The sequence below is a fragment of the Paroedura picta genome, chromosome 2, assembly GCF_049243985.1.
Source record: "Paroedura picta isolate Pp20150507F chromosome 2, Ppicta_v3.0, whole genome shotgun sequence".
In the NCBI taxonomy this organism is placed as follows: domain Eukaryota; kingdom Metazoa; phylum Chordata; class Lepidosauria; order Squamata; family Gekkonidae; genus Paroedura; species Paroedura picta.
Genome location: NC_135370.1, coordinates 137,587,824 through 137,609,235, shown reverse-complemented (window position 1 = coordinate 137,609,235; position 21,412 = coordinate 137,587,824). Strand labels below are relative to the sequence as shown.

General features: G+C 39.2%; 1 protein-coding gene across 4 annotated transcripts in view; it reads left to right on the top strand.

The window, feature by feature from the left end:
* Positions 1 to 21,412, top strand: part of CDIN1 (CDAN1 interacting nuclease 1) — a 183,860-nt gene that overhangs the window by 39,168 nt on the left and 123,280 nt on the right. For all 4 annotated transcript variants that reach the window (XM_077322971.1, XM_077322973.1, XM_077322974.1 and 1 more), the window contains exons 2-5: positions 5,989 to 6,034; positions 6,851 to 6,915; positions 17,397 to 17,457; positions 20,683 to 20,755. In XM_077322971.1, coding sequence (XP_077179086.1) covers positions 5,989 to 6,034; positions 6,851 to 6,915; positions 17,397 to 17,457; positions 20,683 to 20,755 — 245 coding nt within the window. The remainder of the gene's footprint in view (positions 1 to 5,988; positions 6,035 to 6,850; positions 6,916 to 17,396; positions 17,458 to 20,682; positions 20,756 to 21,412) is intronic.

Below are 21,412 nucleotides of genomic sequence, written 5' to 3'. Positions count from 1 at the left end.
GTTGTGTTCTTAATGGATTTTAATTTTAGCACTTTATTTAATCTCTTTAAAAAGAAAATAATATGTGGAACTCTTTGAAACACATTCAGCAATACAAAACACTGAAACAAGATTCTTTAGGAAGAACTGGGACTCAGTTTTAGAGGACCTTGTTAAATTTTTTTAAATGAAAAATCGTTTGAACACTATCATGTACTGGCAATTTCCCTCTCTTTTCTGCAAGAACATATTGGCTATCCAGGTCAGACATTATTAAAGTTCAAGTGGCCCAGTGGGAAAAGTAATGGCCTTGTGCTACTATGAATTTTAAATGTTGCCATTTCTGTGTATTGCACCATCATCTGTTCTCACATGTTACTAAATTGTGTAGAAGTTGTTAGAGCAACTTGAGTGTCAAGGTCAAAGGAAAGATGACTCTCCTCATAGAGTTTTTTCTCAGTTTTATCATAAAGTTATCCTTATACTATGTGGGATCTCTGTGATCTTCGTCACATGTATTGTTCTAGTTTTATTGAACAGTACAAGTATCAAGATTCAGTATAAATCTTTGTTGCAGTGGATAGTACTTACCTTCATGGCTCTGGTTGACTTGATGGATGATCTCCAACAGCAGCTGGACCAAGGCGGGTCGGCGCTGTTGGTATTGCTTGATTTCCTGGCAGTGTCTGACATGGTAGGTCATGAGCTTCTTGCTCGCCACCTTGTCAACATGGGGATATGAGGAACTGCCCTTCAGAAGGTGACTTGCTTCCTCCATGGACAAGGACAGAGGGTCACCATTGGGGAGGGTCAATCACTCCCCTGCTGACACCCTTGTGGTGTTCTGCAGGAGGCAGTCCTCCCCCCAACATTATTTAACATCTTTTTGTGCCATCTCACCCAGCTTGTCTGGAATTTTGGGCTTGGATATCACCAGTATGCGGATGACAGCCAGATCTATTTCCTGATGGAAGGTCAGCCAGATGCTCTTCTGAATTCTTTGGCCCACTGCTTGAAGGTGGTGATCGAATGGTTTAAAGCAAGCTGCCTGAAACTGATCCCTTCAAGGATGGATGTCCTCTGACTTCAGAGGAAAGGACCAAGAAGTGTGCCTTCCCAGACTGGACGGAGTGCAGATGGCCAGGTACCTATCTGGCCCCAGAACACCTAGCCTCAGTGATCCAAGCAACGATCAATCATCTCCAGGTTTGATTACTGTAACTCGTTCTATGCGGGTCTTCCCTTGACCCATTCCGGAAGCTACAGCTGGTTCAGAATGTAGTAGCCTGGGTTCTCACACAGATACCCTGGAGAGGCCATATAAGACCAACCTTGCAGCAGCTGCACTGGCTGCTAGTCAAAATCCAGATCTGGTTCAAGGTTTTGGTATGTACCATCAAGGCCTTATGCTGTCTGGGCCCTGCATATCTGAGGAACCACCTTTCTGAATATGTTCACCAGAGAGCACTATGCTCAGCCAATGACAACTGGCTGCGGATTCCGGGCCCCAAAGAACTTCATAATGGTAGCATGATCCATGATCCCAAACCCCAAAACTTTCCTGATGACGCCAATGACATAGCTAGTCATTTATCTGCATTATTTTTCTTTCCCTTCCTAAGCCTCAGCCATTAAGAGGAAGAACTGATGAAAATACAACCTTCACTTTTCCCCTAAAGACCATGTAGTCTTGCTTCATATGCTCCACACTGCAGTGTGCAATATCATTTGTTCCTACATAAATGAGCAGGAAGGGATATCTGTCCTTGGGCTTTCCACTCTTTCTGTGACATCCTTTTCTTGCTCCAGATAGACAGCATACCTCTCGAGACAACAAGTCTAGTCAACATACTTTGGCTTCTGTCAATAGAGAATCCCCAATTATGAGCACGTGTCTTCTAGTCCTAACACATTGGGGAGCAGAAGTGGTAGTCCTCTCATCCACAGGGGCCTGTGAAACATCTTCTGAGCTTCAAGGGAGTTGGGGGAATAGCCCTTGTTCCTGTGGTACAGAATCACTATCTACAGGCAGATCCTGGAAATGATTTCAGAGTGTCATAGGAGCAGAATATCTCTATCTTTCTACACCTCTGGGTAACGTTCTTCTATCTGCTATCTTCTTGCATTGGGTTCTCCTCTAATTTGTGAGACATCTTTCCCACCTCTCCCAATTGCCCTCCAAAAAGTGCTCCATGAATTCTTGCTAAGTACTCTTCACTCTCCTTTTTAGAATAAAGTGTGGACAGGTGTTCTAGCTTTTGTACCTTCTCCTCCAGAAGCGCTACTCACTTGCACTTGGTACATGTGTATTTAAATTTATTCTTAGGTACTGTGTTCTCTCTCACCTTCCCTCACTGGTTGCTTCTTTCCTCAGTCTTTGCAGTCTCTTTTTATTTGGCTCCCACTTCTCCCCCAATCTCCTATGGCAGCCACACTTTACTTTTTGGGGAATTACTCTCCCTACACTGTTTTTTTAAGAGTTCAGAAAACCTGCTTAGCCTTAACATGATCCTGATGCAGGGACTGAGCTAATTTGCAAAGAGAGGCCATGGGCCCCTATTTTTATAGATAATTTCTTAGTTTTCTAATGATATAATGCAGATAATACTCACCAATTCTCTTTTTTCCTATAAAGAAATGGAATCTTCAGTTGTCATCTTGGGGGGTTGGTTGATTGGCAATGAAAGTGAAACTGGATCAACTGTGCAGAAGTATAAGGAAAGGTGTGTGTAAAGATGGAATCCTCTATGCAGTTAGATATGTTAGGACCCTGTATTGATGCAACACTTTCTGTAGCCACCAGAGAAATACTATTATGGATTCTCTGTAAGCAAGTGGAAACAATATGGAAATAAGATGTGGAAAACAGAATGGAAACCTTCCAAAAACAAAACTCTTTTCCACACCATATTTTTTTTCTTTTTATGTCTTACAACATTTTATATTAGTCCAAAATATAACAAGTGTATTGTACCCCTGACTCAGTTGTCATTACTGAGGAGAAATGTTCTGGTGCAACCTTTGTGTTTTTATAGCAAATCTAAATTCTGTCACTGTGAATAACTAATCCAGGCTCAGTTCAAATGTCTATATGACAAATGAGAACCGCTAAGGACTTGAAAAAGAAAGGAAATTACATTCTCCTACCTCACTCAGTCTCTTCTTTCTTTCCTTAGTGACTCCTCCTATTCCTACTCTTATCCTACAATCCTGACAAATACTCTGGATCTTGCATTTCCCCATCTAGTGTTACTTTCTTTGCCCTCACCCCCAGCCTTTGGAAACTTTTATTCATCCTTTTGGACAACAATATAGTACAACGACATAGGCTAGATACCAGGTGAAAAAATTCACAGTCAGAGTAGTTTAGCAGTGGAATAGGCTGCCTAAGGAGGTGGTGAGCTCCCCCTCACTGGCAGTCTTCAAGCAAAGGTTGGATACACACTTTTCTTGGATGCTTTAGGATGCTTCAGGCTGATCCTGCGTTGAGCAGGGGGTTGGACTAGATGGCCTGTATGGCCCCTTCCAACTCTATGATTCTGTGATTCTATGATTCTATCATCTTTTCTTCTCTCCTTCCCTTCTACTCGTTTCTTTTTCCTGTCTTCCTTTTTTTCTGCTCAGCCACCATGCTCTCTCACACTCACTCTTGCTGGTTGCTTCTTCCCTCTGTTTCTTTCCCTCTCTTATACCTGGCTCCCACTTTTCCACATATCTCCTTGTGGAAGCCATATGACATCAGCTGTACTACCCAAAAGCTATTATTATTTGCCAATGTATACCCACACATAGGCATCACTATTGCCATTTTGAGAACCCCTCCCCCCCCAATCAAATCAACAAATTGGATTTTTCTGCATACCTGAAGGAAATGCAGTGAGGATTGTTTTGAGTTGCAAAAGGAAGATATACCTCCCCCACAAATGTGTTTAGATATACTTTCTTATAATGGATAATACTTTGTATATAATGCACTAGAAGATAAAGAAATCATCCCTTTAAATATCATACATTACTTGATCTTACACTTGACTTGGATGAACCCCTATATGCAGATTAGTGTCAGAAAAAGTAATTTTATTTAAAATATACACCACTCCCTCTGCTTAAAAAATCTGGCTTATGATATAGTCATTAAGACAACAAATGGCTTATCAATAAAAATAATTTATCTAGCTTATTTCTCACCACCTTTCTTACTGAGACTCCATGTGATACTAGAGAAAAACAAAGCAATGTAACCACAGCATCATCCATATCATAAATTGAAACAGTAATATTGAAAAACAGAACCTGGAGTCGTCCTGTAGACTAGCGATCCCCAACCTGTGGGCCTCGGACCACATGTGGTCCTTCGACTAATTGGAGGTGGGCCCCAAAGGATGCCTTCTCCCCCCACTGTCATGAGTTAAACTATCAGTTTAACTGTCATGAGTTAAAATTTCCATGAAAATAAAATGTTCCTTATGTTCATTGTTGTGGCGTGTCTGTATCTTATTTTGAAGGGATGTTTAAACATTACCATAACGATCAGAGAGCGTTAGGGCAGTGGTTGAGAGTAGAGGAGTAAACTACCCCCCCACCGGGCCTCAGTAAAAGCCGTTGAGTGGTCCCCGGTGAGTGTTCCCCAGCATTGAGTGGTCCCCGGTGATAAAAAGGTTGGGGACCACTGCTGTAGACAAACCTGGTTGATGCTTATATAGATAGTCATAGATGGACCCAATTTTGAAAGTACAGTAAAATCTGGCACAGTTTTGGATGTCCAGTACTGTAATGGTGGTACAGTGAAAAAGGCTGGTAGGAGAGGGAGGACTCTACTGACTAGTTTGGACTGGATTCTCATGCCTCTTTGCAAACATTGTTCATACAGAACTTGATCCTCAGTCTGAATTAGTGTGCTACTCAAATTTTATCAGAATATATTCTGGTTTTATTACCCGGAATTTCCCAACCGGGAGTTGGCCACACCAGATGTGGTAGAAGAATGCTGCCTATGTGCAGATTATGGATGCTGGAACTATTTATTGTAAGGCTGAGATGATGTATTTGTAATGTTTTTTCTTTTAAGTTAATTGTTCATTGTACTTTGTATACCTATACAGTCAGTTTATTGAAACTCATTTGGTTCAAGTTGCATCTACAAATATATCAGAAGTAATTAATTGTGTTCAAGATGTTATGAAGTAAAAAGATTCACGGAGGACAATTGAAAACTGTTCTGCTATGGTATTGATTGCCTTATGTTTAGTTGGGGGTGGGAACCTTGTCCTGTTTCTAAATGTTAACTATGCAGAGACAAAAATTCTCTCTTGGGGAGAATGCTTTCCAGGTTGCTTCATTGCCAGGTGTTTGACATTGAGTGGAGTTTTAAATGAATGAAGCTTATGGCAGTCTTTGGAAATGACCGACTCCAGGGGATCTCAGCTTCCTGCTGTGAAAGTTTCTGTTTTCAAAGCACATCAGTTTTAGTGGGAATGTTACAGTGGTCCCATATGCTGTTTCTGACAAAGAGCTAAGTTTCTCCCCGGAATCTGAGACAGCTACTGAAGAGGTTCCTATACTGCTAACAAAATGAATTTCAATATGTTGCCAGTGAACAATCGGTATGTTTCCAACTGCTAATGGTACTTAGCTCTGTCAATTATTAATGGAAATCTGCTGTATTTTCCTCATTTTGCATGATCTCCCAACTTTGGCACATGCTACCGATATCACTTTGTGGGTTCCAAAGCTGGAAGGGAATCACCAAAGCAACATGCCAGTTTGCTTTGAAAGTCATGCTACATTTCTCCCGGCCCCTCCCTTCCTCATAAACTCTTTCTCACTGTCTCCTTGACCTAGCAGTAGGAAGCCTTTGTCTGAGGTGTTCATCTGGAACAACTTTTCCACACTTGTTTTCATGTTCTGTTAGATTACAGGGCAGCAGGCCTACCTTTGAAGCTCCTTTCTCTTTTGTTTCTTTGCAGTGCACTCCAGTAATTAACTTTGTCCTTCTTTTATTTGTTCCAGTCAATCGCAGTCCACTCTGCTGAGCATCTTCTCCCAGGAGTACCAGGTTAGAAGTTTTCTCCTTTGTGAGGGTTGACAGGTGCCTAATTGAATGATGAATGTCCCTTTATTTCTTTGTAATTGAACTGCCAGCTTTCTGATTGGTTTGGAGGATGTTCCCCTTTCCACATCAAGCACCGCCTGAGTCTCAGTGGATGGCTGCCAAGCCTACCCATCCATCTGTCTAATAACATCTAGCCTTTGCTTATTTGGTGGACCTGTAATAAATTATGCTAAACCATTATTATTCTGACAATAATAATTTCCCTGTGTTGCGTGGTTCCATGTGCTAAATGTTTGCTGACTTGCACTGTCAGTGCTGCTTTCCATGGCTGACAGAGATGATGATAAATGACCATTGCCGGAGTGGCAGAAGGCAAGAGAGGCAGAAAATGGAGTCATTTATCATGAGATGACAGGTGTCAGTCAAGTGGCAAGTCTCAATGGAATTACTTTTTGTAGTTTTCAAATAAGTTGTTTTTAAGCAATGTTCTTCCTGGTTAAAAATGCCAATTGAATTGTAAAACCAGAGTGCAGGGGACTTGGATGGAATTGATTTGAGGGGAAATTAATATAAAGGTTGAGAGAAAGTACAAGTTTTTCTCTGCCCTCTACAACCCTTAGCAAACTTATTTAGATTCAATTACTATGACCTTAGTGCCGTTTACATATATGGCATGTTGCAGTATAGTCAGAAGATGTTTCATTTCATGTTTTAATGAAAAATAATCTCTGGGTAGGATTCAGTGGTTTTCTCAGGTAAACATAGTTTTGTATTGGATTTCTGTTTGATATATTCAAAATTCTTTTGTGTTTTTTTCAGAAACAAATCAAAAGAACTCATGCCAAACATCATAGTCCAGAGGCAACTGATGCTTATTATCAAAGGTATAATTTACCTCACTATCTAGTAGAATTTAATCCAAACTATCTAGTAGATTTTAATCCAAACTATCTCATTTTCTGCATTTCTTGCCTTCTAATGATCTACAAAGTTACCATTTCTATGCACATTGCAGTTCTTCTGAAACCAATAATTTTTTTTCTTATTTACTATGTTGAATTATGACACCAATCTGTGGAAGTACTCCACATTTATTTTTTGAGAGGAGATGTTAGGATTTGGGTGGTATATGAAGATATTATAAGTGAAATTTATATATTAACCATATTAATTGCAGGAAACATGTTTATCATTTTAGACAGGGTGTTATATGAAAGCATCTATGCATAGAAGCTTTACTTAATTTGTACATTTTGGTCTGTGTCTGTCTTAGAAACAATGATGTAAAAAAAAACCTTTCAAAAGAGGCATAAACCTTTAATATGCCATTTCATAAAACTGTTACATGATTATGTGCGTCTAGAGTTAATAAATTGTAACTGAAATTTGTTACAGGTTATTTGTAGTTATATTGACCTAGACATCCCAGCAGCATAATTGGGGCATATTGATATCTGGTAGAGATGTGCAATTAAAACTTTACTGTACAAATTGACATCTGTGCAGCTCGAATGACAAATGGGATTATACCTGTGATTATAGGTAGCTGTGACCTCACAATATCTTAAGAAAATGAACCACCAAATTTTAATAAAGTGAGGCAAGCGGATTATATGAAACATAACTGTAACACATATACACCACGTGATAAAGCCACCCGGCAAGTTATAAAATTAACTAACCATTATGTTCACTGTGCAACTTATTAAAGTAGTTACTATGGTCTTATCTTTATGGTGATAATTGATTCTCATCTTTTGCTGTTTCTGGGTAGCAAAAATAGTTCACAGAAGAATTGAACAGAGTTCCTGCCCTTGAAATCGTAAATAATACAATATAAAATAATGATTAATTTGTATTGTTTCATGTATTTATTTATTTACTTAATGTAGATCACTGGTTCCCAAACATTTTTGGGTCTCCATCACCTTGGTTCTATAAACTAATCGCTAGTACCCCCTACTTTATCCTACAAAAAGGGTTATTCAGAATAGCAATTTGTACCACCCACTAAAGAAGATACTAACAGTAAAATCCATACCAATTACACATGGCAATTCCAATTAAAAATTCTTTTTAAAAGCCTACCCAAAGTGTAAAAGGTTGTGAAAGTGTATCACACAGTTGACAACGAACTTAAATATGAAGCCGTCAACAAGCCTTTCTCAATTTTTTTACCATCGAGATACCCCTGAAACATTCTTCAGGCTTTGATGAACCCCAGAAGTGACAGATCTTGCAGAATATGATTGGGAAGCTTAGCTGTGTACAAGAAGTAGTAGTAGTAGTAGTAGTAGTAGTAGTAGTAGTAGTAGTAGTAGTAGTAGAAGGAGGAGGAGGAGGAGAAGGAGGAGGAGAAGGAGGAAAAGAAGGAGAAGAAGGAGAAGAAGGAGAAGAAGAATTCTTATATGCCGCTTTTTTCTACCCAAAAGAGGCTCAAAGCAGCTTACAGTCGCCTTCCCTTTCCTCTCCCCACAACAGACACCCTGTGAGGTGGGTGATGCTGAGAGAGCCCTGATATCACTGCTCGGTTAGAATAGTTTTATCAATGCTGTGGCAAGCCCAAGGTCACCCAGCTGGCTGCATGTGGGGGAGTGCAGAATCGAACCTGGCATGCCAGATTAGAAATCCACAGTCCTAACTACTACACCAAACTGGCTCTCGACAGGCCCATCATCGACTATTGGGGGGGGGGGCGGTTTGACATGCCCATATAGTGTAATATCACTCCCGCCCATTCAGGAAACTCTAATAGTGCCATCACGAAACAGTCTGCAGTAGACAGTCAAAATCATCATCATTCTCAATCATTGAGAGCATGCGCATTAATATTCACTGTAGTAAAGGGAGTGTATAATGACTTGTGCAGGCAATCATTGAGCTTTTATGCAACCAAATGTTAACAGTGAATGACACAGTGAATGGTAAAGACATTTGGCACTATTTTTTCAGTAGTGAGCAGTCTCTGATGGTGCTCCATCAGTTACATAAGCAAGTATGTTAGTAAGTGCAATTTCCTTGCCTTTGAAGAACTCAACAACAGGAAATGTTGACTCCCCTTAAGTATCTGTTCTTAATTGCCTTGTAAATAACAACTCTTGAGACAAACTTTCATCATCATCTTCTATAAAGTACTCTTAAGCGAGAAACAAAGATTCATTGCCTAGCAAAGTCAACTCATGTAATACAAATTATATGGTCCTGCATAATGTATTTTCAGTCATTTCATTTTGCTCCCGCTGATCTCCAGAAGCTGCAGCTTTTTTGAATGTTCTTCTCAGGTCACTCTGTGCTTTGCCCTTGGATGCAGATGGTGTTATTCTCCTCAGAACCCTCTCTTTTCTCTCAGAACTCTCTTACAGCTCCCTCTCAGGGACAAAATACTCCCCCCTCCAACTCCATTAGAGGGCCAAACCCACAGGGTCATACTTATATGACCTAGAAATAAATATTGAGTGGGCTGTGACCCTTAGATAGCTTTAAAAAAGGCATTTCATAGAATCATAGAATCATAGAGATGGAAGGGGCCATACAGGCCATTTAGTCCAACTCCCTGGTCCACACAGGATCAGCCCAAAGCATCCTAAAGCATCTAAGAAAAGTGTGTATCCATCCTTTGCTTGAAGACTGCCAGTGAGGGGGAGCTCACCACCTCCTTAGGCAGCCTATTCCACTGCTGAACTACTCTGACTGTGAAAATTTTTTTCGTGATATCCTTTCCTCTGCAGCCAATAACCAGGAGGCTCAGTAACTGAGAACACAAGAAAATAAATTCTGCACTCAATACTATTATGTTAAGGACTTAGTAGCCAAAATTTGAAAAATTACAAAGAGATCAAAACACACACAGTGGTGACCCAAGTCACTTTGATAATTATTTCAAACTCCTGAGTTCTATTGTTTAGTTTAGTTTACATTATAAATCTGTGTTGGCCCCTTCTATTCACGTTCCCAGTTCTTTTCAATTTTATCTATGTTTGTTGTTTTTTTATGCCTTTATGGCACTGCATCTTGTTTTCTCCACTGAGTGCTATCTCTGCTATATAACTCAGTGTAAGGTGGTCATATCATAATAGAAGATTACTGTACTGGATTTAGTACACATGTGTCATGAAGCTTAGCACATGCACTTGCATTTGCACAGATACATACTCATACTCTACAGAATTCATGAGTTGATGCTCTTTCTACTACATTGGATTATGAGACCTTTGTCTTTTCTCATCCAGTTGAACTGGGAAAACTGGGAATTCACAGGATTGTGAGGAGAGGGAATCTGGTCTGTGAAGTTTGCAACATAATATTTGTCTGTATGAATTATCTTCATAATATACATATAGAATCCTCACTTCGCCCCCACTCTTCTTCCCTTTTTCATTCTTTACCATTGAGATCTCTAAGCAATGCTATTCACAGGAGGACATCTATACAGCAGAGTTTTTTACACTTCATCTTTGCATGTTGCTGGCTTACATTATATGCATTGTGGAGTAATACTGAGTAGCATTAATTTTTCTCTCTTGCCTTAATCCTACTTAAGATTCCAAGCATACATTGCACTGTGATGTACAGTATAATTCTAAACAGAGTTACATCTTTCTAGGCCTATTAAATTCAAAGTGAGAAATACCCCTGATGACACATATAGAAAGACACTAGTAAGCTATGCTTACAAGTAGAAAGCCATGAGAAGTGGAGGAAGTTCCTTAACCATGGCTTGTTTAGGTGCAGATGAAAATTGGATCATTGTAAAGACAAACTATGGTATGCAAACTATGATATGCAAACCCACTTTGCAATGTGTAGCCAAAGTGAAGGAAAACAAACCACAGTTAACTGATATATCTACACAAGGCTTATATTATTATTTAGTTTGAAAATGTATATGCCACTTCTCCAGAGACCTGCTCAAAGAAGTTCACAAGGTAAAAAACAATTCCATAAAATCATTAGTACATAAAAGCCAGGGACATAAAAAAGCATAAATGGGTAAGGGGTCTCCTTTTCATTAATGTTCTAGTGAACTTTCTAGAGTCCTTACACCAAGCAACGAAAATTGACTTCAGCCTGGTGGAATGTCCTGACAAATGAGATCAGGGCCCTGCACACCCTTCTGTAGCACCTGCAAAACAGAACTGTTCCACCAGGTCCATGGTTGAGGCCTAGAAATAACTTATGGTTGCTGGCCTCCCTGTCTACAACCCACCCAACAAAATGTTATCTGAATAAATGTATTATTTCTTCCTCTTTCACTTGGAAAGGAGGTGGTGAGAAACCAGCAGTTATTTTATATTTAATTATTAGTTATTAATATTTTTAATGTTTAATGTCTTATTAATGCATTTTCACTCTTTGTAAGCTGCCCTGAGCCTCCAGAGAAGGGTGGGTTATAAATGGATTAGACCAGTGGTCCCAGCATTCTGTTTCACACAGTGAACTAGCATGTACCTCTGGAGCAGGCTTTCTCAACCAGGGTTTTGTAAAACCCTGAGGTTTCTTGACAACTCTGGAATGGTTTCCTAAATAGGTAGGAGTTAAGTTTTAAAATCTATTTTTAAAATTGTTAAATATTTATTGGTGATATGGCCATAGACAGTCAGGTTGATCTACCTTCCCCTCTCCCAAAATGGCCAGTGGAGGGGATGCGAAGGGGAGGTGCCCCCGATGGGCTATGTACACAGCTGTGCTTCCAAAACATATTCTCAAGATTCACACCACTTTGAGGGTTTCTCAGAGCCTGAAGAACGTTTCAGGGGGTTCTCAACAGTCCACCATAAGTGTCCTGTCCACCATAAATGGCCTGGAATCTAAAAGACCGTAGGGCATTTGTCAGACGGAATTAATTCCAATGGCCATGTCTCACCACTGAAAATATCTTGTCTCTAGTTGCCACCTGCCTCATCTTTGCAGGCGGAGTAACAAAGAGCACACCTTTCTTGGATGCTTTAGGATGCTTTGGGCTGATCCTGCGTTGAGCAGGGGGTTGGACTAGATGGCCTGATGGCCCCTTCCAACTCTATGATTCTGTGATTATATGATTCTATGTGTACATTAACTGGTAAGCTGAACAGTAAGGGAGGATGTGGTCCTGTCCTAGTCCAAAGCCATATAGAATACTGAAGATAAGAACCAGCACTTTAAGCCCACAATATTTGGTTGAGACCAGGCATAACCAATAGCGATTGAAGGGCCTCTGCTCCTCTCCCTCTCAGAACTCCACCAGAATGCTCTGGACTTGTTTGCACTGTTGCATTTTTTACACTGTTTATATTGTTACAACTATCATTAATATTATTATTCGGTTATTCATGTTATTGTGCATATGTTCCATGCTTCATGTATTATTCATATGTTCCATGTAAATCGCCCTGAGCATCTGGGGAGGGCGGTATATAAATATAATAAATAAATAAACAAACAAACAAATAATAGTCTGGCCATCATATTTTGGATTAGTTAAAATTTCTGGAAAGTTTTCAAAAGTTTAATGAGCTTGCATATTTAATAATTTGGTACGTATTAGTAAAATATATATACTGTCACTTGTTATGTGACATATACAGAGAAAAAAAGAACCTTTGCAAGGCAATTGGTACAATAAATTTTATGTATCAATAATTTTTTAAGGACCAACCAAAACGGTTTCTAAATATACTCCGTTTTCATAATTTCATAATTTCATAACTAAATAAGCATATTTTTTCAAAGAGGGCTTAATCTAGGAATTTCTATTTGTTCTGTTTTCATCGATAGAGGGCTCTAGTCTTCTTTTCAAGATCTACCGTAATTTCATAGCTTTAACAAAGAAAAGGTTCAACCTTTTCCCTTGGATTAATATAAATTACAAAAGCAAGCCTCTTAAGTCACATACTGACCTATGCTGAAAATAGACAGGATGGACAAGAATGTGGTGCGTTATTTTGAAGATCAGGTTAATAAGTTCATAGTAAAACACATACAACAGTAAAGGTATTTTTGGTCCCCAGTGAATATGATAGTGACTACTTCAATAATGGAATAATTAATTTTATACCTACACATTCAGCTACATGAAAAGTTCTATAAACTTTTCAGAACTCCTGTCAAGTTGTATTTTAAAATATTTTGCCCACGTCAGTGGAAAGCTCTGTTACTGTTCTGTCAGTACATATTAGAGTTTCTATTAGAGAAAACTAAGACATTTTGTTGGTGATTATTTGCACCAATCAGACCTAAGACAATAGAAAGATAATCATAAGAACCTTTAAGAACAAAACAGCTTTCATACGAATAGTCAAGGGAAAGTTATTCTGCTTCAGATTGTACCATAGTCCATACTTCTTCCTTGCAGGGGTATGTTTTTATTTTATTTATTGTTCAATTTTTAAAAATCTTGAGGAATATCCAGGGCATTGTATTATTAGAATATATATGTAACAAAACAACTAATGAAAATCCAATAGTGCCTTTGATCATTTCTCTATTTTATTTATGCTCTACTTTTCTCCCCAGTGGAGACAAAAAAACTGTTTACAACATGGTTGTCTCCTGCTCCACATTATCCTCACAATGATCCTGTGAGGTAGGTTACACTGAAAGAAAGTATCTGCCTCAGGGTCATTGCCCAGGGCACTGCGGCAGAGTGAGGATTCAAAGCTGGTTTTCCAGGCCCTAGTGCTTTACTCTAATTGCTATATGGGATAGCTGTGCAATTACATTAAAAAAAGAGAAAGAAAGCCTAGTTATTTAGCTTGTTGCAAAAGAAGTCACAAAGTTCTACAGCAGTGGTCCCCAACCTTTTTTTCACCAGGGACCGGTCAATTCTTGACAATTTTACTGAGGCCCGGAAGAGGGTAGGCTTTTGCCGAGCGATGTTGCCGCCGCCTGAGCCCCTGCTCCACTTGCTTTCCAGCTGGCGCCCCTGACTTCTCGCCGCCCACTGGGGGGTGCTGCCAGCAGCAGCTGCGCAGTGCCATGCTGAGGGGGAGCCCCAGCCATGGCGGCTGCTGGAGAGCACCAAAGGTGAGCCGGCAGCAGAGTTGACAGGTCAGCCCCCGAGGCAGCAGTCAGGGAGGAGGACAAGGAGGAGCCACGGCCCGGTACCAACTGATCCGCGGACTGGTCCCGGTCCCCGGACCGGGGGTTGGGGACCACTGTTCTACAGCATTGGCATGGTACAACATTCTGCTAAAGAAGGTCCAAATGTATTTGCATATAGACTAACTCCCATGTCTGCTATTAATGACACTTTTTAAATGTCCATACATGCCTTGAAAAAATATGATCAACACTTTAATTCAAGAGTGTTTTTCTGCACAGGTAAAGAATTCTGTCATCTGTAACATCTATTACTAACATCTTCTATCTTAACATAGCCTGCGGTGCCGCGGGCGCTGCGAACTAAATAAAGCCATAAGGGCTTAGTGGGAGGAGTTAGGGCGGGCACTGTCCGGGATGAGGAAGGGTGCCAATTGGCCCCTTCCTCTGGACAGACCATCGGCTAGGCCAACGGGCAGGTGCGAAGCGCCTGCCGATTGGCCCGGCCGATTCCCGCCCTGCCGACAAGGAAGCAACTGCGAGTCTCTCGCCGCGTCAGGCCGCCAGCCAAGGGAGCCCCTGCCAGCCGTGCTCCGCGCGGCTGCCTGGGGCTCCCTGCGGGGAAAGGCTAGCGCCCATTGTATTTCAACATACAATGGGCTTTGCCTCTAGTTAGTAATAATGCCCTAAGGCCAAGTGGGTGGAAAGTGGACGTGGCCGGTCTGAGGCAGGGCCGAATCGCATGGGCCCTGCCTCAGGCCGGCCATGCCTACTCTCCACCCAGCTGGCTAGGAGCTCTCTGCCGCCATATTGGCAAATTGATGCTGGACGCTTCCCAGGACACATGTAAATGCCCTGGGGGTGGGGGGCCGTGGGGGAAAGGCGGCCAAAGGAAAGCGGCCGTGGCGCGGGGGGATGATTCCCTTCCGTTTGGCCCCTAAAGCCCTCTCGCTGCCTCGGAGAGGCGGCGAGAGGGCTTTGGGGGCCGAAGGGAAGCGGCCTCAGAGAGGCTGCGAGAGGGCTTTTCTGCCCAAAGGGAAGCCTTTCAAAGCCCGTTTTTAAAATGCGCTTTGATATTAGTATGAAATAATTTTATAATCTTGCTTGAAGAAATGTTTAGGGACTGTAATCTATATTGCTGTGTATAGCATATTGTAAGTAGGATCCTATTTATGTAATTTCTGTTTCATTCTTAAAGCTATACTTGATTTCTTTCTCGTGGTTTCAAACTTCTAAAAGCCAAAGCATTGGTTACAGAATGTTTCATTTTGTTGATTGAATTGTCTTACTATGTATTATTCCCTGTGGGAAAAGTAGAATATAAGCATCTTCAATAAGGTAGGTAGGTAGGTAGGTAGGTAGGTAGGTAGGTAGGTAGGTAAATTGACTGACTGACTGACTGACTGATTGATTGACTGATTGATTGATTTGACCTGGCCTCCTTTTATGAGACCTGAAAAATGTCACAGTCACTCACTGTATCCTGAATTCTGACGAAAGAACATAGTTCTCTAGATGTGACATTTGCAACATTTTTTTTTATATAGATAAGGGTCGATGTAATGTGAGGCCTAAATTGGTTGATTGTTCACACTTGAGTTTGGTCAATCCAAGACAAGTAGTGTGAATATCCAGAAATGGGGAGAGACACTGGTGGTAAATGTTGACAGTCAATAAAATGTGATATCAGAATTCACTTGTATGTACCCATGAAAGATAATCTATTTCTGGACACTTATAGAATTAATTTTAAATTTTCTGAATTTGGAATTCAATGTTTGGATATTTATATTTTCATTTATACATTTACTTCATTTAAACCCCAATGTTCTCTCCAGTGGATACTCAAGGTGACTTACATAATTCTTCCTTTGGACTTCCATTGGATGCTGTGAATCAACTCTAGCATTTCTGAATTTGGGCCCTTATTTCCCAAGCTGAAATTCACAACATGCTTTCCACATTTAATCTGACAGAGGCAGTCTTCCATCATTCATATTGCAAAATGGTGCCTGCTTGCACCTTTGTTTCCATTGCACCCCTTAATTCCACTATTCTGCACACTTCATCAAGTGTCCTGAATGTTATTTTTTTAAACCCTGTGTTATAACATTATGACATTATAACACTGTTGTGCAAGACTGCTTTTTAAAAATTTAGAAATAGCATTGTAATGTGATCACCCCCATTTTAAGAAAAGGCAGATTTTTGGAATAGAGGGAGGGAGGGAGGGAGGACAGCGATGAGGAAAGGGGCGTTCCCAAATGACTCAAAATGGTAGATATGGAGAAAAACCCAAGTGCATACATTTTTGCATTGGGCAGCCCTGAATTAGACCTCACTTGAAAAAAATAAAATGTGGTTTTCTGGGGATTCTTTTGCTGTGGGACAAGTTAGGGGCTATCCAGACTGCTCCTGAATGATTACTGGGCAGTATTTAATTAGATAATTGAAGAAGCTTTATTCACTAGCCAAGTTCTCAGCAGTGGGTTTGTTACAGATCAGAAACAGACCAATCACTACTCTTCTGGGTGGCTTGAGACCCCAGGGGAAACTTGAATGAGGTTTGGCTGTATCTGGAATTATCCAGTTTCAGCTGACGTGAATCAAGTAGTATATATAAATCCCAGGGAACATTATCCAAATAGCAATGAACTGTCAAATTCTGCAGGATCTGGGAGCATTCCCTGTAAATTCTCTCTAGTGGAGCCAATGAGGATTTGACCTCAGCTGAGTACCTAAATAGTAGAGCAGTCCTGAAGTGCAGTTAAACACCACATCTTAGTTGAGAGTTAAGGCAGAAACTTGGCTTGGATTTTTGCCCTCTGTCATTGATGACTGGCCTCCATATGTACAGGTAAGCTGCCCTGTTGGTTGGAGCAGTGTTAACACTTCACTGGAGCAATCCAAAACTTGGCCTTGGGTAGAAGAGTGGTGGTGTGCAGAGTATTCAAATTTGGATGGATTTTTAGTCTGTTTTTTGGTATATAAGATTTCCCAAGAAGAAGCTTCTTCTACCTTAGAAGGGGTAAAGTGTTTGGAACTGACTCAACAACAGAGTGCAGACAAACCAGAATGCTGTAATGATGTAGGGACATGTCTGGTAGTCCAGGCATAATTATCTTCCTCTCCCTACTACTGTAGTTACACCACTATCATAAATTCTTATCTAAAACCTTAGTTATTGAAAATAGCTGTCTTGTTCTCTTATGTCCTGTACAACCTAACTTTTGAGCTATAATTTCCTTCTGTGTGTGTGTCTGTGTGTGTGTGCGCGTGAGAGAAAGAGAGAGTTCTCAGCTGGCCTTTTCTTTGAAACCACATTATTATTTGATTTTGTCATCTCTAGGTATCTGAATGGAGTGAGCAAAAATGCAGCTTCTCCTGTATTGTTGGAACTGGCTAATGAGGTAATAATTCTGTAAAATATTTCTCTGGGATATATGTAAGGAAAATATCTACAGTGCCCTCACTAAAAATGTATGGTAATTAAAAATGTGATCTCAAAGCACACTGTACGTTTACATTATTTTCTATTGTCTGCAAGTACTTTAGAAAACCCATTTATTAGTTAATCAGTTAATACAATTAATATTTTACCTTCCAGTCAATTATGTACGGAGTTTCTTTAATTTTTTTATTAGAAAGTTATTTTTTCTTTCCTTTTTTTGGGGAGAAACAGAAGAAGACAAGTATGTTTAAAAATACTGATTTACTTTGATCCATCTATTTATAGTAAATATCAATAATTTCTTTCTAATCTTCCATTTAGCATGTAGATGGTAGCAAAGCAAAACAGTTTAATGTCAGTCTAATTAACAATCCACTCAAAGCTTACAGAACAGACTAATATGATGCTATTTGTTACTTCTAAGAAAAGAAATATAACTTTGTTATAGTCAGCTACATTGAAGAAGAAGAAGAAGAAGAGTTGGTTCTAATATGACACTTTTCTCTACCCGAATGATGCTCAAAGCGGCTTACAGTCGCCTTCCCTTTCCTCTCCCCACAACAGACACCCTGTGAGGTGGGTAAGGCTGAGAGAGCCCTGATATCACTGTTGGGTCAGAACACTTTTATCAGTGTCATGGCGAGCACAAGGTCACCCAGCTGGCTGCATGTGGGGGAGTGCAGAATCGAACCTGGTTCGCCAGATTAGAATTCTGCAGTCCTACCACTACACCAGAAGAAAAGGTTACTGTATTCAGGTAGGTGACAGATTTGTGAGGTGGCAGATGGGAGTTTAGTGTCTTGCTTAGCAAGTGGTGGTCATATATTCACCCTGTTCAGTCAGCTTAGGTTTGGCTGGGCCTAGAGTGGTCTACAGTATACAGGCATACCCCAGTGGAAACAGCTTGAGATCATCCCTAGCATATAGAAGGAGATTGCTTCCATAAAGAATTTGGTTACAGTAGCCAAAAAAACTTTGTAGGTAGCTACTTAGATTTAAAGCATATATTTTAATCTCAAACACATTTAATGTTGCCATATTTTGTTTTGGAAACATTTATATAGCCCTTAGAAGAATATAATAAAATGCTTGTTTGTCTTTGCTTTTAAATCCTAAATATAGCAGGTGCTAAATATAGTGCCATAGTAGGAAGTCATACATGTTACACTATCAAGGAAGTATGCCTTTTCTCTGTTTCTGTCTGATGTAAATTGCTATAGTCAGCCAATGAGCAATTAGCTATCAGTTACTAGATAGTTTTAATAGCCTATGAAGTGTCTATACATTGTGATAATTGAGATAACTTACGAAAATTATTGCTTTTGTATTGTTTTGTTGTGAATTGTATTGGTTTAAACAAAGGCATTGTTACAGATTGAATTCTTTGTACATAATCATAGCCGAGGGACTGTCACAAGAGAGCCCCCTAAAGCCTCAAATTAAAGCACAAGAGAGCCCCAGATTGTAGTGGGTTGTATATGCTTTTGGTTTCAGTTTTTGTCTTTTCCTTCCTGTTTGCTTTTAGTTAATGATGTTCATGATTTATGAAGCTGAAACATGCCTTTATCCATGCTGTACTTGTGCACTCTATGTGTTCATATGTTTCATTTTAAATCTGAGGATTTAAAAAAATGAGAGGTTCAGGAAAAGTTGTTTTAAATAACTTAATTATTGCTAGTTGCACAAGTAGCAGGTATGTATGAAAGGTAGTGCTTTTTGTGCTGTTGCATTAGGGAAATGTGGCAATAACAAGCACAAGATTACTGCTTCCATACAATCAAGCTGCCATTTTTATATGGCAGTTAATATTTAAATGGCATACTCCTGCATCTGCTGACAATTGGTGCAATGGTAATACTTTATGAGTCAATATATCTTTAATCAGTGGAAATGGTAAAAATTGATGAGAAATATATAACACAGATGCATTACAGTGTATAGCATCGCTCTTAAATAAGAATAGGTTCTTATTGGTTTTAATTTTTTTAAAGTCTATGAAGTTACTTAAAAATGTTATAAGTAATGTTATAAAATTCCATGTTGTATATGCAGAATGTATTTTTTTTAAACCCTGAAACTCTGGTGTTGGTTAGGAATAATAAAATTAGTTACTATGTTCAAACCAGACAAATATTTTCAAGTGGGATTTGAAGCTCTATGAATTTTACTTACATTCTAAATTCTGACATGAAGCATGATGGCCCTATTTCAGAGAAAGATGGGTGTGTGATTAATATGAAAATTAGGGAGATGCAAGTACCTGAACTAATAAGGTAGTCCTTATTCAGGCTGGACTACCTTCAGTAATTTCACCATTTTTCATGTGTCAGCTCTGATGTGGGTTACTGGAAATAAGCTGCTCAGTAGAAAAGCATTTTCTACTTGGGGAATTTAAGGGCATTGAAGTACATATATATTGGGGAAAATATGTGTGCAAAAGAGGACAGTTTTTTGTCTAGCTGCTAAATAAAATTAAATTTTATACAAATTCAAATGAAGAAATGTATAGTTGAAATCATTGCTTGTAATAAAAGTGAGATTTACTTCTCACTTAAAAAATAAATGCAATATATTTATGATGATATTTGAAATTAGTCTTACCTTCTCCGAGCCCTGTATAATACAGATATTTACTGTGGGTGAATTGTTGTATTCACATAAGTTTCAGTGGAATTCAGCTTTTTGTCTGGGGAATTGAAACTTACCAATTTATATAATCTAGACTGAAATTCAACATATTAAGTTTAGCTTTATATGTACTGAAATTCAGAATATATACTATCTCATTCTACATTCAATTCTTTTTAATTGTGTCATGCGTGGAAATTATCCCTTCATGCAAGTCTTGCCCATTCCATATTTTTACATCAATTTATGGGGCCTAATTATTGTCAGTAAATGAAAATGCCAAACATTTTCTATGAATATTCATTCTGGTTGCTTTTGAACATTGATTTCTCAGTATGTACATTTAGTCCTGTGCTTTAGATTCAGAACAGTTCAAAGAAAAAAGCTACATAGAGCTTCATTCATTCGTCTTGGCAATATTGCCATTCAGGTTCCCAGTAAATTGTACACAAACATTACATATGTTGGTTGGCCTTTGCATTTTACTCCATTCACTCATTCGTTACAATGATTATAATGTAAAGAAGTTGACAGTACCCTTTATCTTTTCTTTAAGGTGGATTTTGCCCCATCATTGATGGCTCGAATTGTGTTGGAAAGATTTTTACAAGAACAAGATGGATTAACTCGTAAGTAATTTTTTATATATGTAAACCTTAATTAATATAAGAATCAACAACACAGTACTACAGGTAAGCCAAGAGGAAGCTCCTTATGTAATTAATACTAACTCAATTGTTTTCATGTGATATTTAAATCACCTCTTTATATGAAAGAAAATCCAGCATTTTCTGGTATGTACATTCTGCTTTTTTTCTTCCCAAATGTCTTCCACATCAGCAGAATTCATAGGAAATTTGACAAGTGAGAAAGATGGGCACAAATACAGCTGTGGGAGTCTTATATGAAAATACCCTTGGTTAAGACAATGAACAGTTGTGAATTCCTTATGGAGAATTATATTTATTTTAAAACGATGACCAGTTTTTTTGCCTGAATGACCGTATAATATCATATGCATAGTCCCACTAATCTTCTGTTCTTTTAAACGGCACTGCTGTCAAGTCTTGTTGATTGGGAGAAAAGAGATGTATAAACATTTTTGGAAAAAATGAATAAATGTGAAAGAGGTAAACATGTGTTTAAGTCTGTTCCTTTAAAACCAACAGGATTATAAAATGTTTCACTGGCTTGTGACTTGAAAAGAAATCTGTGCCTCTTTAAAATTCTGAGGCCTTAGAGTAACATTGCTGCTAAATGCAAAAGTGAATTTAACTGAGCTTGGT